Genomic DNA, 16,701 nt, shown 5'->3' on the forward strand with positions numbered 1-16,701 from the left:
AATCTGTTAAAGAGTACTGCAAGCTCATACTAATTAGCTTGTTCCGATAAATTAATTAAAATAATACTAGATATAATTTTAAGATATACAAACTTTACGCACTTTTATTAAAAAAGGAAAAATCTATTATGAAAAAAAAAATTATATAGATCCCAAGTTTATCTTTTTCTTTTCTTTTCCAAAATGAGTGTATTTTCCAATCAAGTATGGCTACATTAGCGAGGCACTCTCCTCAAATAATTTGAGAGTAATTTAAGGGTAGAAGAAGTGAAACGGTTTGGATAGTGAGTTGAGATAAGATAAAAATTAAAAGTTGAATAAATTATTATTAGAATATAATTTTTTTATATATATTATTTTTATTTTTAAATTAAAAAAATTGAATTATTTATTATATTTTATTTTAAAAAATTTTTAAAATTATAATAATTATATAAGAATAGATTAAATAAACTGAAATAATTTTACCATCCAAACAGAACCTTAGATTTGCGAGTTGTCTCGTGTAGCTGAGCTAGTAGCCAAGTACGAAAGAGCTTTCCGAAAATTTTCCAAACAAATAGGGATAAAAAAGGCATTTCGAACGATCATCGGATTAAATTAAATGTTACAACTGTATATCCTATATGCATGAGGAAAGAAAAGAAAAACAAAAATATTTTTTCAAGGAATTTATTATTATAATTATTATTATTATTTTGTAAAGATTTGAAGCATTTTGCGCTATAGGATTTGAAACGTTACAAAATATCAAGGACGTTGCTACCTCCACAGAAATCCTCTACCGTTAAGTTAAAATCTGTTTTTATTTTTTTTTTTTCTCACTATTTTTTTAAACTATTTAGACATTTTTTAAAAAAATCACATTTTCATTTAATTAATCACTAAGTAAAAAAAGTTTAAAAAAAATATATCAAAGGTCAGTTACATCACTTTAATTGACTAATGGCAGGTTGCCACATGGATTTTTTCCACATGACTACCAATTAGAGCTCAACATCTAGCATTTAAATGATACTTCAGCACCCACTTTAAAGAAAATAATAAAAATTACTTAAATCAATTATTCTGTTACTTCTAAAACTTTTCCACTTTTCACGAACATGTAACATGCCACATGGATTTGAATGCTGAGTCAGCATTATGCTTCTTTGTTTTTTTTTTTTTTTTTTAAAAGAAAAAGAAAAATTACAGTACCTGAGCTGATAAATAACACGACAAATGGACAATACTGTCTGTTGGTGTAGGGAAAGTGATACCAACTACCAAGCAAATGTCCCGTTAGAAACAGAACCTTTTGGTCTTGTGCTCAAGGGGGCAATCGGTCCCCACGAAGAAAAATAGGAACTAAAATACTATTGTGTGTGTGTGTGTGTGAAACAAAAGTACAACAAAAACAATTTTCAAACAAGAGCTACATGCACAAACTGATCAAGTTCAGCACAATTATTAAAAAGAACGTATTTTGTCATAGCTTTTAGACACAATGCAAAGGATGTGTTTTGATGCCCAAGTTCCTCACTTTCCCATGTGTGTTAATATCCTGCTTATCAAAGCTTCCTTCTTTCCACCAACAGGAAGTTTGTGTGCTGTCAAGTAGAATTTCAACTCCACCACTGTCAAATCCTTCAGCTGATTGTAACAAAAACACCCCCAATCATCAAGTTATAACTTAAGTCATAATATTTTTTTAAGGTTTAAGTCTGACTGATGAAATTTTACCAAAGGTTTTTTTTTTTTTTTAACCAATAGAATTTCTAGAAGGAAAGCAGCAGTACTCTGCAAATTAACGTTAGACAGATCCTATACTAATCTCAATTCCACCAACTTTGCACCTGAAGAGTAGGATTTTTTTTCCTTTTTGGCCAAGGAAAAAGCACTAGGATCAAAGCAAGACAACAAAAAAACTTGTAATCTCACCTTCCCACTGTCTGCAAGGTCATCCCAATCAAAGTTTGCACACTCCTTAACTGCATTTTCAGCAACTGCTTTTCGTTTTTTGGAGGTCTCACTTGCTTTTCCATTATCCACAAGTTCACTTTCCACATCATCGTTGTCCCCATACACAGAAAGCTTGAATTCTTCCAATGCACTTACCACTGCTGGCCTGCAGCCCGTGCATGCAAAAACAATTTCAAGGTTTTTTTTCCTCGTTCTTTTTTATAACACAACTTCAAGTTAACAGCATTAACAAGCTTTTGTCAAGATACAGGAGATATACGGAAGTGAGACCAGCAGATTTTTCTCCTTTTGTTCTTTCATTTGGTTGAGATGCAATAGTATAGGGAAAAGGACAGTAAGAAGGTATCAGTCCTAACCTAGACATGCCTTCTTCATCAGGGAGGGTTTCATCGTTTGTTTCTGGTATGTCAAGCTCCTCCAAAGCCAGAGCTTGCAGTACTGCATAGTGTCTCTGCAAGGCTGCAAGAAATTACTTTGTAACACACCATGTAATCCCAAAAAACTCTAGAGCTGGAAATAGGCATCATAATCAGCTTCATGTTCCACTCGCTGAAGTAAACATTGCTCGATATATATGTTAATTATTATAGCTCATTAATTTGCTAAACCCACTAAACCAATATACTGATTGCAGCTTAATGGTTTCTAACAGTTGGAAATAAACTATAACTTTTCTTCCAATATAAACACAATAAAAAAGAATAACTAAAATATCTTCACAATGATAGATGTTTGGAGCCTTTTTTTTTTTTTTATAATAACAGACTCCTCAGTGAGACCAACTCTTGCTAATCATTTTTTAATTCTCTGGCATCACCTGGTAAACTTAACAGCGAAACTTAAAACTTCACAATTTCTACACGACATAAATATACTTATTCTCTTTCCTCATGACTAATGTGAATGTCAAAGTCTATGGATCAGAGGATGATCATCATTTTAACAACATATTTAATCAGTATCAACCATTCCTAAACGGAGAGATCTTTCAAATGCATTGTTCCACAACTTCAGAAATGTACTTAATAATTATAAAACAACAGAGTAAGTTACACTATATTGTTGCTCATGCCAACACAAGATATTTCCTTTCAAGTGACATTCAATTTAAAACATGGCCGAAAAGAGATCATGATAAACAGCCATTGGAAGAAAATTACACCTTGATTAAAAACCTTAGCTGTTTTAAGTTACAGAACTACCATGTAATAGGGCAACATACCAGGGTTAGAAAATTGGAATACTGAAAAATCTTTCAAATCGATCCGATTCATTAAGGCAGCAGCCTTCATAATTTGATCATCAGTTGCTTTAGGTGTTGCCCCATTTGAATATGAATAAACCTGCAAAATATCACGTATTTGTTGTTGATAAATTTACCAGAAACCTACTCTAATCAACTAAACTATTTCTCTCACCTCTTCAACATGCCTGATGTCTTCAGAGTAAGGAAGATATATCATGTGCATTCCTGGTGGCTCAATCTGACCACCATGGCTGATAATCTCATCCTGAGAATTCTCAGAGAGAAGAGATTAAACCAATAAAGTCTTGTTATGTAGGTTAACTGTGGTTTGAAGAGTCTAGACATGTTCTGGAGCAGTTTAAATAAATCGTGGACTCCCAAATAGCATTGTTAAGAAATCGGCAGTTATCGTTCCAAGATCTTAGATAACTGATGACGTTATGTAAGTTTTGAAAACTTGCAACAAAACTATTATACAATACGTTTTTAGGCCCAGTTTTGAATGCTAAGAAACTGGTTTTGAGTATCAGATGTCAATTTTCTTCTACTACTCTCTTCTCGCTGCTCTTTAAAATTGAACCTTTTAGGAATTTCGATAACTTACCCTCAAATATTTTTGGGTTACAGTTCTTCTTATATCCAAACCTTCACCATTTAAGAACCATATTACAAATCTATTCAAGTTCAATAACTGACTATGCATGTTTTGATATTGATGAAATATGAAAAATTATGAACGGCAAAGTTTTTTGTAATAAGTAATAAAAAATTATTAAAAACAAAAAGGCCTACCCAAGTACACAAGATGTAGACAACAAAACCACCTAATCAAAATGGAAAGAAAAAGCACCAAACTAAGCCCTAAATCCACCAGGTCCTATCCCAGAAGCCACCTTGCAGGCCGCAGGTGGGAGAATATATAACACCAAACACTACAAATACGGAACTCCCCTAAAGAGAGAGACATGAAGGAAGAAGGCAATTGAGGCTATGCTTGCTGATGTGACTATCATTATTGGTTCTGTCGATCACAATCAAGGGCTCCATTATCACCCTAAGGGGCCACCTCTTAAGGATGAGACAGACTTCAGTGTATCAAGTATAATGTTACTGAATTTAGAAAAACTAGTCTCATACGTGGGTGATGCACAAGAATTACTAAATTTATTAACTAAAAGATAATATATATATATAACTAAGTTAGTTCCATGCTATGGATCATCAAACAATAAATAGAACCTTTAAATGAGTGCTAGAACCTTTACAGAGTGTCAATAATAGCACCTTGATCTCCAAAATTTAGTTAAGCACATTAATCCACACTCCTCCCAATCTCTTTTGTTTTTTTGTTAATGATGGGAAAATTGACAAACTTTGCTCTAGTGGAGAGAGGGACCAAGAGCTCTTTATATACAGTGCCCAAATTATCATGGCCATCAAGAGTCATAACTATAATCTCTTAAATTTCCTTTAAAATTCAATTTTTATGAATCTATTGATTATAAAATTAGAAAGGCATGATTGAGAAACCAACAAGGCGTGCGTTAGGAAAACCAAAAGATTCTACCAACTTTAAATGAAAATTAGTAACTCAATTAGATAATTAATTGTCCATTTCATAGCTTATGCATAATTTATTTTTCATTTAATAGATAATAGACAATAACATGTATCAATATACAGACTGTTTTGAAAGTATTAACACCTTACTTGAGCAATAAGAGCAACCAACTGAGGACGAGATGAACTGCCAAAAAACGCAAGTGCAAACCTGAAAACAGTAAAAAAACTCTAAAGTTTCAGTATAATGCACAACTTCTTGCAACAACTCTACCTTTAATACCATCCAACATCAGCCCTTTATAAGTAATCAAGAGGTCTAATACAATTCAAGTGAAATAGCCAACTAGGCATCAAGAATGAATGAAGTTTGCACTTCTGCAAGCACCATGCTAATGTGTCCTTTTTTTTTTTTTTTTGGAAAATAATTCGGGGTGGGGTGGGGGCTTGTGGTTGGGTAGTAGTGTCACCAAATATCATCAGCATTAAAAAGGTATATGTTTTCAAAGTAAAACTCTACAAGGCATAATAAACATTATTCTTTATTTTATTTTTATTTTTTTGATAACTAGTTCTTTATTCTGTTCATAGCTCAACCAAGAAATTCAAGTAGAGAATTTTGATATGATATTTCAGGCACATGGTGCAGAATAAAAATAAAAATTCTAATGGGAACATTGGGAAGTGACTACCAAATTTTCTTTATTTAAAAGCCGCAAACATAAATAGTATCATTGCAGGTAAAGGTAGCATTCATATAAAAGTGTTACGGGAAATCCAAAGGAATAATGGCAAAATGTCAATCATGATGAGAACACAATACTACATGCTTGGTTAAAACCCTTTTTTCACTTGATAAAATTATATCTTGCCTACATGCACGCACGTAATCCCTCCTCCGGCGCTTCTTGCCAGAGCTGACCTGCCTCTCCTTCTCTGAATCCTTTCCCCCTTTCCCTTTTTCTCTCTTCCTTTTTTCTTTTTTCCCTACTCGTATGTCTTTCTTCAGTATGATGGAGGAAGATAGGCATTTTACGGTGGAATAAAACACTTTCATCTTCTTGAAAGTCAGTGGTAACAGCTTCCGTATCATAGAGAGGAACAGGCGAATGGCTATGTTCCTATTAAACGGGGCGTCGGCTTCATGGGTGGTAAAGATGGTGGTGGAGGCCCTTGACTCTCGCCGGTGTGAAGGGTTCTTCAAAAAGCTGAGGGTGTGTAACAGGGCCCTCACCTTACAACATCACAAAAATGCCAGGGGATGCTTTTTGCACTTGGAGGAGTTCTGCAATGGCAAAAGGAGGGGCTCTCTGTTTGTTCGTAAAGGCGCGAAGGGTACCGGCTGGGAAGGGTTCACATACCACCTCAAAAAGGTGGCTGACTTTGAGGGGGTGGAAACATAGGGTGGCTTGCGCCAAGGTGGGGTGTCTGGCAATGGGCTGGAATCAGGGAGTTTACTCCCCTCCAACGGTGTCATGTATGCCTCGGTTTTGAGGTTACTTGCCAGTTCTTTGGTAAGGGGTAGCTCTGCCATGGCTTCAAAGAAAAACGAGCCCAATGCTGATGAGAATAACGGTCATTGTCCTATGGGTAATAGGGGATCCTCTGACGAAAGCATGAAGGTGGGGGGAGTGGAAGGTGCACTCTGGGCTATCAGACCTCAACTGTCAGGGTACTAAAGGAAGTTACCATCTTGATGAAAAAAGTTGACCTAGCATGAGTATGGTGATGGGTTTGGGCAGTGAGCTAATTGATACCACTGAAGTTAACATGAAGTGGGAGGCGTCTATAAGGGCTACGGGTAGTGGCTCAAATGAAAAGGCTAGGCTAGGATTGAGTATGAGAAGAGGGAGGCGTCTGTAAGGGCTACCTGAGCCCTCAGTCATGGGCCGAGCCCATTAGGCCCGCTCATTTTGAATGGCATGCCAAAGCTCCATCTCGGACCCAAGAATCCTCTGGCATCGGCTTGTTAGGCTTTTCTCTCCAGTGGTTGATCTGGCCGCCTCACTCTTGACACAAAACGCACCGCCGATCGCCGACGACTCTACAGCCACGAGTAGGGGGCAACCTCTGGTCTTGCAAGAGAAGCACGAACACATGAAGGCCTCTGGGATGGTTGAGTTAAATGCCGCTATCTGTTCCCAAGCCAATAGGAACTCGCCACCGACACAAAAAGGGCCGCTGTCCACCAGCATCCCTTTGGTCAGTAGTTTGGAGCAATTCCTGGTCGCAGATGGGAGGTATAACAGCGTAGGGGTGTCATCCTCAACTAGGCTGCTTCTATTGGAATCCGATGACCCTCAACACTTGATTGGTCTCTCAGAGACTACCTCCAAGGTCTTGTGCATAGTGGCAGAAGGGGATGACAAGTTACTAATGATGGGGGGGCTCTCAGATGATGAGTCATCTATTGGGTCAGACTTACAGCTAGTATGCAAGGAGCTTGGTGTTGATGCTTAGTTAATTGATCTGGGGGACTCCAGGGATGCGCCTAGACCTCTCTGTTTGTTGCCACCAGTGGCTTCATGGGCTGGCTTACAATTAGATTGGGTCCTACAAAAGGTAAATAAAATACGTCATTGCATGAGGATTTCCTACGAAGGTTTCGAGGACCACTTATTACCATAGAAGCATGTCAGCCCCACCTTGCCAAATCTGTTGCTAAAAAAGATAGGGAGCTTACGAGGCTTGCCTGTTCCATAAATTGTGATGCACGGGAAGGAAGCATGAGTAGGGGGAAACACAAGGATAGGGTGAACCTTGGCAATCCATGAAGCCCAATATTCTTTCATGGAATGTTCGGGGATTAAATGACCCAAGCAAGCGCCTTAGAGTGAAGAATTTATTACAAGAATGGAAGGCAGATGTGATTTGTTTGCAGGAAACTAAATTGAAATTTATTGACAGCTATGCCATAAGAAGTTTGTGGAATTGCTTTTATGCGGGATGAACCACCCTTGCTTCCAAGGGTGCATCATGAGGTATTATGGTGACGTGGGATAAGAGAGCAGTTAAACTAGTGGAGGAATACGTCGATGAATTTTCGGTAGCTTGTTCTTTCTCAAATGTGGAAGATGGTTTCAGTTGGGGGTTCGTAGGAGTTTACGGGGCCTAATGATGACAGTAGTAGAAAACTTCTCTGGGATGAGATCGCTAGCCTGTACAGTTGGTGGGATGTCCCATGGTGTATCAGGGGTGATTTCAACATCACTCGATTTCCAAGTGAGAGGTCGGGGGTTTTTAGCATGGGTTCAGCCATAGCTAACTTCTCAGCTCTATTTTTCGAGCTAGAATTGGTGTATCTACCTTTAGCAAGGGGAGACTTCACTTGGTCAAACGGGAGGGCTTGGTCGAGGTTGGACAAGTTCATTGTTTCTCCTCTTGGGAGGCCCACTTTCCCAATCTATACCAAAAACAGCTCCCTAGGCCTTACTCCGATCACTTTCCCCTTTTACTACATTGTGGGGGTCTTCATGAGAGACAGAGATACTTTAAATTCGAGAACATGTGGTTGAAAGTTGATGGGTTTCTAGAGAAAGTTAGTTCGTGGTGGGCCTCATATCAGCTCACGGGCACTCCTAGTTTTGTTTTAACTGGGAAGCTCAAAGATTTGAGGAATGATTTAAGAAAATGGAATACTAAAGTCTTTGGAAACATTAATGACCAGCGGGACAAACTATTTCAGGAGCTACAACAATTTGATGAAAAAGACGCAGAAGGGGCCCTATCAATTGATGAGCAAGGACAACGATTGTAGTAGCTGAGCTGAAAAAAATCACCCTTATGGAGTAGATCTCGTGAAGACAAAAATCCTAAGCCCTTTGGTTGAAGGAAGGGGATAGAAACACAAAGTTTTTCCATAAAATGGCTAATTCCCATCGAAGAAACAACGCCATAGAGGTCCTTCATGCGGAGAGTAGGGTCTTGTTGGACAAAGACGCTACCAAGGACCACATTGTCCACTTTTATGATAAGCTTATGACAGAGTAATATCTTTGGAAGCCCAAGGTAGACGGAATAGTTTTTGATTCAATAGACCAAACAAGTGCGGCTTGGTTGGAGAGGCCATTTGAAGAGGAAGAGGTGCTTATAGTGCTAAAAGGGTTGGACAAAGATAAAGCACCGGTCCCAGATAGCTTCACAATGGCTTTTTTTCAAGCTTGTTGGGACATTGTCAAGGAGGATCTCATAAAGGTTTTTATTAAATTTCACTCATTCCTGAAATTTGAGAAGAGCCTTAGTGTCTCTTTCATTGCTCTTATTCCAAAAAGGGCGAGGTCGGTGGAAGTGCAAAACTTCCATCCCATAAGTTTGGTGAGTGGGGTCTACAAAATCATTTCTAAAGTTCTAGTGAAGCAAATGAGTGAAGTCATGGGGAAGATCATCTTGAAGTCACAAAATGCCTTTGTGAAAGGAAGACAAATTCAAGACTCAGTCGTCATTGCCAACGAATGCTTGGAGAATAGAGTCAGAGCCGGCATTCTAGGTATCTTATGTAAATTGGATATGGAAAATGCTTTTGATCACGTGAACTGGGATTTCTCGATGTATATACTTGGTAGGTATGGCTTTGGGAAAAAATCGTGTCAGAGGATAAAGCATTGTATCACAATCGTCAAATTCTCAATCTTGGTCAATGGCACTCTCGAAGGCTTCTTCAACAGTTCTCGGCTCTTGAGACAAGGGAACCCTTTATCCTCACTTTTATTCATCTTAGTGATGGATGTGCTAATTAAGATGTTGGAAGGGTGGTGGATAGGGGATTCATCTCAGGCTTCACGGTGGGTGGTTCATCACATGGTAGCTTGACAGTCTCCCATCTCCTCTTTACCGATGATACGTTGATTTTTGTGACCCAGACCTTGATCAGGTTCGCTCCTTGAGAGCCCTCCTACTTTGCTTTGAAGCTGTATCCGGTCTTAAGGTGAATTTATCAAAGTCTAAAGTAGTTCCAGTTGGTTCGGTTAATAATTTAAGTGAAGTGGCTGCCATCTTGGGCTGCAAGGTGTCATTCTTATTATGAAGTACCTTGGACTCCCTTTGGGGACCCCTCATAAATCCAAAGTAATGTGGGACGGGATTGTTGAGAAAATCGAAAGCAAACTGGAGGGTTGAAAGAGAATTTACTTGTCTAAAGTGGGAGAATCATACTTATTAAGAGTATTTTATCTAATTTCCTAACGTACTTCCTATCATTATTTCATGTGCCTATAGGGGTGGCGAATAGTCTGGAGAAGATTTTCCATGACTTCTTGCGGGGAGGGCTAGAGGATGTAAAAATATTCCACTTGATTAAATGGGATAAAGTCTGCACCCCTTTGTCTTGTGTTGGGTTGGGGGTAAGAAATTTGAGAACATTCAATAAGGCCCTTCTTGGAAAATGGTTATCACAATATCATCAGGAAGGAGATGCTCTTTGAAGGAACATCATAGATGTTAAATATGGAAGCATTTGGGGAGGTTGGTGCTCTAATGAAGTAAGGGGCTTATGGCGTGGGAGTTTGGAAATTTATTCGGAACGGTTGGGATGCTTTTCTCGGTAATTTCAAACTTGAGGTAGGAAGGGGCACGTGAATCAAGTTTGGCACGATATTTGGCGTGGGGATATTGCTTTGAAAAACGCTTTCCCCTCTCTTTATAGGATTGCGTTAGATCAGGGTTCCTTGGTTGCTGATAATATTTGCATTTCTGCTGATTCCCTTCAATGGTCTGTGAGATTCACTGAAGCTGAATAGGATTGGAAGGTGGAAGACATCACTGATTTCTATAACGCGCTGAAACTAAAGGAAGGAGGGGAGGACAAATTACTCTGGACACGCACAGGGAACAAGAAATTTTCAGTTCAATCATATTACAAGGCCTTGATGACTCACACCTTCAATGCCTTCCCTTGGAAGACTATTTGGAGGAGCAATGTTCCCCTCAAGGTTGCCTTCTTTGGCTGGCTGGCATCCCATGGTAAAATTCTTCCCATCAACAAGTTGAAAAAGCATGGCCTTTACATAATAGATTGGTGCTTCATGTGCAAGCACAACAATGAATCAGCAGATCACCTTCTTCATTGTGAAGTAGTTAAGGTTTTATGGGATGAAATCTTCAATAGGCTTGGTATCGCATGGGCAATGCCTAGGAGGGTGATAGATTTATTGTCATGTTGGAGAGGGATTCAAGGCAATTGCCACATTGCATCTGTATGGAAGATGGTGCCTCTATGCTTAATATGTTGCACATAGAACCAAAAAAATGGCCACTATTTCAATAATAGGGAACGCTCTCCGGATGGTTTTAGGAATTTTTTCTTTCATACATTGTTGTTTTGGGCTTTCTTCTATTGCATTGGATGGAATGAGTTTTAATGACTTTTATGCTACTGTCCGTAGCACGTAGTTTGTAATTAGGCTCTTTCTTGTATACTTCATGTGTACTCGGGCTTTACCTAATTCCGTGGATTAATAAATTCTCTTTTACCTATCAAAAAAAAAAAAAATTATATCTTGCTTACCAAAAAAAGGATGAAACCACAAAGTTGAGTATTGAATATAAAAGATGATAACGGCATATATAACCATGAGCAATCTAAGTACTGGATGATGGTCAAAGTTTGAAAAATAGTACCATAGTAGAATAAAGCATTGTATGTTATGGTACTAACCGCTTGAGCCGTAACATAGATCTATGCAGGGCAATGAAAATGCTAGTGCTACCTATTACTTCCTGCAAATGGAAACAATTGTCAAGGTAACAGACAAGCAAAGGTCATTCATATAGGCATTTACATACTATCTATGTAGGTATATATCACAGGGGGTGACCTTTTGTATTGTGATTCGTGGTGCTGTAGTGACACTACTGCCATTTATATAAATACTAAAGAGAACTAGAAGATGTTCTCTGACCAGAAAGACAGAAAGGACAAGAGACGATCAGTATCTTCTGGAAAACAAATGAGTAATTATCCAGTAGTTATATCAAATATTAGGGGCAATTCATATTTGATATAACTACTGGATAATTACTTTCAAAACTCTCTCTCAGATATTTTAGGATGAAACTTTTTGCCCCAAGAAATATTTTTCATCTCTAGTGCACAAAGATTCAAGTTATGTATCTGTTACATGCAATATGTAGAGTGTTAGTAAGAAGGGTATAAGTATTTTTTTTTTTTTTTCTGAATAATCTCTCCCCTCTCCTGTAGATTTTCCCTCAAGAATAATTAATTGGTTTTCACAGGACACAATTTTATAAATATGTGGTTTATCTGTTGAACCCATGACCTAAGTACCTCACATCATGAAAATCTGCATATACACCACATTTTTTAAAGTGAAAAAAAAAAGGGTAGAAGAAGAACGAAGATGAGCAGACGTTTTCAATTATCAATTAATAAAGTAAAAAGAAAAAAGTAGCACGTCAGCATAAACAGACATTGCAATAGTATCAAAGAATTACAACAAAAGCAACCTCATCACTTGGAAAAACAAAAGTTGATGGCCTCAAGTTGTGATGATCTTTCAAGCAACTTAATGGCTTGAATCCTAGAAGATGAAGATTTCCGGTTGTAACTCTTTTTATCTCTGATAGCTCCTCCGCCGAAAATGTAATATTCTCACTAGAGACAGATGAAACAGGTAAGACTGGAATTTCAAAAAGAAAACTAACATGAAAACAGCTAAAATAAGATGAGAAAACATGTCAAGCATCTACTTGCATATGAGAATTGTGACTACAGGGACAAAAAATGTACTACAGTTTGCAGAAGAATGGTTGGCTCGGTTGAGATAACTTAATGAAACTCTTTAGTGAATATTTCACCATGTGGAAAAGTTGAGTGGTGACTTTCCTTGGAAGGGCATTTGAAGATGTAAGGTACCTCTTAAGGTAGCTTTCTTTTATTAGACTGCTTCCCTTGGGAAAATCCTCACCATTGACAAACTAAGGAAACATGGCCTTATTGTCATGAACTAGTGCTACTTGTGCAAAAATAATGGGGAAACGGTAAATCATTTGTTATTACATTGCAAAGCGTCCAGGTTCTTGTGGGATTATATCGTCAACCAGACTGGTGTGGCATGGGTTATGCCTAGAAGGGCGATGGATATTTTTGAGTGTTGGATAGGTTTTAGGGGTAATACCATTATATCCATATCGCTACTGTATGGAAAATTATTCACCTTTGTATTATGTGGTGTCTTTGGATGGAGACTTTGGAGAGAAATGGTCGGTGTTTTAAAGATCGGTAGTGTTCCTTGAATGAGCTTAAGAGATTCTTTTCAGCATGCTATTACCTTGGGCTTCTGTCATTGATTGTAATGTGACTAATTTTCAATAACTTACTAGTACCTATTTCTAGTTCCTAGTTGTTAGGTTCATTCTTTTCATACTTCCTGTGTACTTAGGCTACACTTTCTTTTAATAACAAAATTTTAATTTTACCAATCGAAAAAAAGAGTTGAGTGGTGACTTTGCAGTCCCTGATTGGTACGTTAGCTTTATATTAATTAAAAACAAAGGCTTATGGTGACAAGGCAAAATACACACATGGGGCTTCATTATAAGGCCCACTATATATTTTTCTCAAAAAAAAAAAGAAAAGAATATAAGGCCACTATATATTATACCTCTCACTACTAACATTGCTTGATCTGGTACATTTGTATATTATGGTCTTGTATCAGGGACTTGTAAACTATCTTCCTATGTAGTCTTGCTCAACAAACTAGAATTTGTTCCATGTGTTTAGTCAACTAATTCTTCATGAGAAACTATTTTCAATGAAAAGCATCTTTAGAGAATAGCCCATCTCTTAATTTTTCAGTTGTTTGGAATGGAAACAAAAGAGTTGTTAAACTTTTCTACATTAAAATTAACAGATGTGTGCCAGTATGATAACTATAGGTAGCAGTTGATGGCAAGGTGGCAATGATCGGTACTTGGGGGATGACTAAGGACTACAAGAAGGTCAACCAGAGGCAGTTTATGACAGCATAAGGCATTAGCTTGTTCAAGAAGGGGACAAAATTAGGCTCTGGAAAGTTCTCTCGGAAATTGGCTAACTTCATAGGTTTCTATCTCTTTGGGCTTCTATGTTTTGCAATGAACAGGGTTAGGCCAAGCCTAAATAATTTATGTATTTAAATTGAGATTTAGCAAAGCCAATACAGAAGTAAAATGTGGGCAAGCACATTGAAACCCTCTGAACGGTCCTGATAGCTATAATTGGGTCATCGATTTTTTTTTTTTTAATACAAACTCTGGTTCTCAAGCAAACCCCCATGCAATGGTCTTATCTCTCTTTCTTGGTCTTCTATGCTTCTTACTATATTCTCTCCAACTGAGTCAAATATCTTCTATTTCAAAATAACTAAATTGTCATTGCCAAGTCACTGGACATATGTTATGATCAATTTAGCAATCTAGTGTGAATTTTAGTATTATTTTTTTTTTTTATGTGTAATATAAAATGTTATTGAAACTAGTAAATAGGCATAGCCCAAGTGCGCATGAAGTATACAATAGCAAACACATAATTAAAAGTTAGGAGCTAGAAAGTGATACAAGAAAATCATGTAATCTGGCTCCATTAAAAACACTGGAAGAAGCCCAAAGAAATAAAGTATGGAAGAAGAAACTTCTAAGCTCATCCGGAGAACGCTCCGTATCTTTAAAAGCTTTGACCGTTCCTTTCAAGCCAAAGACACCACATGACACATAAAAGAATCATTCTCCATACATCCACAATATGGGAATTGCCCCAAATCCCTTACCAATAAGCGAGCAATTCTACTACCCTCTTAGGCATCACCCATGAATTTTTGTATCATTAAATTAGAAACCTTATACAATTTGTTCTAGCACCTTTATCTGTCAAAAAGTCACTATATGCCACAAATCACTTTTTATAAGGATATATTATTCAAAGCAAAGAGGGGGGGAGTAACCCAAGCACTATTCTCTGTATTGAACACTGTACAGGATGTTTTGTCATGAATGTGGTGTAGGCATGAGCTATTTTTATGTGACCATGTTTTTCCTACAGTATAAACAGATAAACCAATTTCTGTACTGACTTTACAGTGGCAAGATGTTTACACATTATTGCACTGTTGTTGTTATTGTACTGCTTCTTGAAAAGCCCTAAGGCATGAGATTACTGTTACTGCTCCTGCTCAGTTACCGTTACTATTACTGGACCTGCCGCAGGTGTAAAGCGTGGCTACAAATTACTGATATTGACACTGCTCTATACAGGTCCCACCACAGGCATAAAACTGTGGCTACTATTATTGATATTGTTACTGCTCATGACCTTGGGTTAAGTATTATCGAGTTACACTACTATGGTATTGGTATTTGGTCCATCACTGCATTGCTTACAAACTACTGGCTCAGGTTCTACACACTAGTATAGGTTCGTTGCTTTCTGGGTTGTTGATAATTCACCTGTTTAACTCTATTATTTTTCAAATGACATTTTGTGATACCCCATTATGATAAGTGATAAGGGTAAGTGGTGTATGGAATCTCATATTGTTTGGAAAGGAGAAGTTCTTGCTCTTTATAATGTTCCAATGGGGCTCTAATTGTATCATTGACTAGTCATTTTGGAATATAGGTCATGTGAGCCTTCTATTGGGGCATTACAAATGGTATCAAAGCCTATCTCAACAAAAAATGTGGGACTTGAGGTATGCCACCTAAGATGGACTGGCCCGATGAGGACATCGAGAATATAAGGGGGGGAAATTGTGATACCCCATTCTGATAAGTGATAAGGGTAAGTGGTATATGAGATCCCATATTGCTTGGGAATGAGAAGTTTTTGCTCTTTATAATGTTCCAATGGGGCTCCAATCATATCATTGACGAGCTTTTAGATTATAAGCTATGTGGCTTGAGCCTTCCATTAGGACGTTACACTTTTTGAGGTTCTAACTGAGGATTAGAAATACAAAGCACATGGGTGGGACTAATGAGTGTGGTAGAATTAAGTGCCAAGGGCACAAGTGATTTTAGAATACTAGAATAAGTGCCAAAGGGCACAAGGGAACTTATCAAAGGATTTTCATTAGGGAGATAATTGTTTTCTTGAATGTTATGTTGAGATATTGATTCATTTATTGAGATTGTTCTTCTAGAGTTTCATTTTTGCTTAGGAGTTCAATTATGTTTCATTGGAAGAATATTGTTGAAGACAATGAAGTTATATATTATTGAGGTTTCCTTATCTTACTTGAAGTTACATTACTATTGTTGATGATTGATTTGAGTGACAAGGACTCACCCCCTAGCCCACCGGGTCCAGCCTTCCAGGGTGTGACACACCTTATAGTAAAGCAAAAGATGATCAATGCTTATTCCACCCTGCATACATATACAACACCAATCCATAACTAGGACATTCCTCCCTCCTTTTCAAGTTGTCCACCATTAAGATCTTTCTCAAAGCTGCCAACCAGATAAAAAAATGCCACCCTGGACAGTGCACTGCTTCTCCAAAGTTGATCGTTTCTATACAGTAATGCTTAAAATAGAACTATTTTTCCAGTGTTGCTTCAAATAGATCCCGACACCAAAACTTGTGTTTGAAATTGAGCCCTGATCCTAATCTGCACTACCATCCCAAGAGTATACAATCACGCCTCAAAGGCATCAAACTATGCAATTAATGTCATCGAAGTTCACTTTATGTCTCTTTAGAATGGCATATTAAGTATTCATTAAGGTAAAGCGTGCAGCAGAGAGGTATTAGTCAATAAGGATGAAGAACTATTGATTTATTAGCACTGCACTTCTTGTGTGGTATATTATGATAAACAAAAACAAGAAGTTTACTTTTTGTAGGACTGATAGCGTTTAGGAGGTTCTTGCAACAATGCACCAGTGTCTGAACAGATGAAAGATCTTTCAGTCTGCACAAAGTCAAAACTGATCTT

The 16,701-nt window shown here is 37.6% G+C and overlaps 1 protein-coding gene across 2 annotated transcripts in view; it reads right to left on the reverse strand.

Annotated features, from left to right (window-relative positions):
• Nucleotides 1–1,173: 1,173 nt before the first annotated feature.
• LOC122314996 (ATP-dependent DNA helicase 2 subunit KU70) overlaps nucleotides 1,174–16,701 on the reverse strand; it is a 31,270-nt gene continuing 15,742 nt past the window's right edge. Inside the window, exons 11-19 of one of the 2 annotated variants that reach the window (XM_043130664.1) lie at nucleotides 16,601–16,677; nucleotides 12,230–12,377; nucleotides 11,421–11,482; nucleotides 4,919–4,979; nucleotides 3,381–3,473; nucleotides 3,185–3,305; nucleotides 2,319–2,421; nucleotides 1,921–2,107; nucleotides 1,174–1,632 (exon numbers count right to left, since the gene is read on the reverse strand). In XM_043130664.1, coding sequence (XP_042986598.1) covers nucleotides 1,519–1,632; nucleotides 1,921–2,107; nucleotides 2,319–2,421; nucleotides 3,185–3,305; nucleotides 3,381–3,473; nucleotides 4,919–4,979; nucleotides 11,421–11,482; nucleotides 12,230–12,377; nucleotides 16,601–16,677 — 966 coding nt within the window. In that variant the 3' untranslated portion in view covers nucleotides 1,174–1,518. The remainder of the gene's footprint in view (nucleotides 1,633–1,920; nucleotides 2,108–2,318; nucleotides 2,422–3,184; nucleotides 3,306–3,380; nucleotides 3,474–4,918; nucleotides 4,980–11,420; nucleotides 11,483–12,229; nucleotides 12,378–16,600; nucleotides 16,678–16,701) is intronic. The other variant, XM_043130671.1, reaches the window with a different exon arrangement.

This window comes from Carya illinoinensis, chromosome 1 (genome assembly GCF_018687715.1).
Source record: "Carya illinoinensis cultivar Pawnee chromosome 1, C.illinoinensisPawnee_v1, whole genome shotgun sequence".
Taxonomy (NCBI): domain Eukaryota; kingdom Viridiplantae; phylum Streptophyta; class Magnoliopsida; order Fagales; family Juglandaceae; genus Carya; species Carya illinoinensis.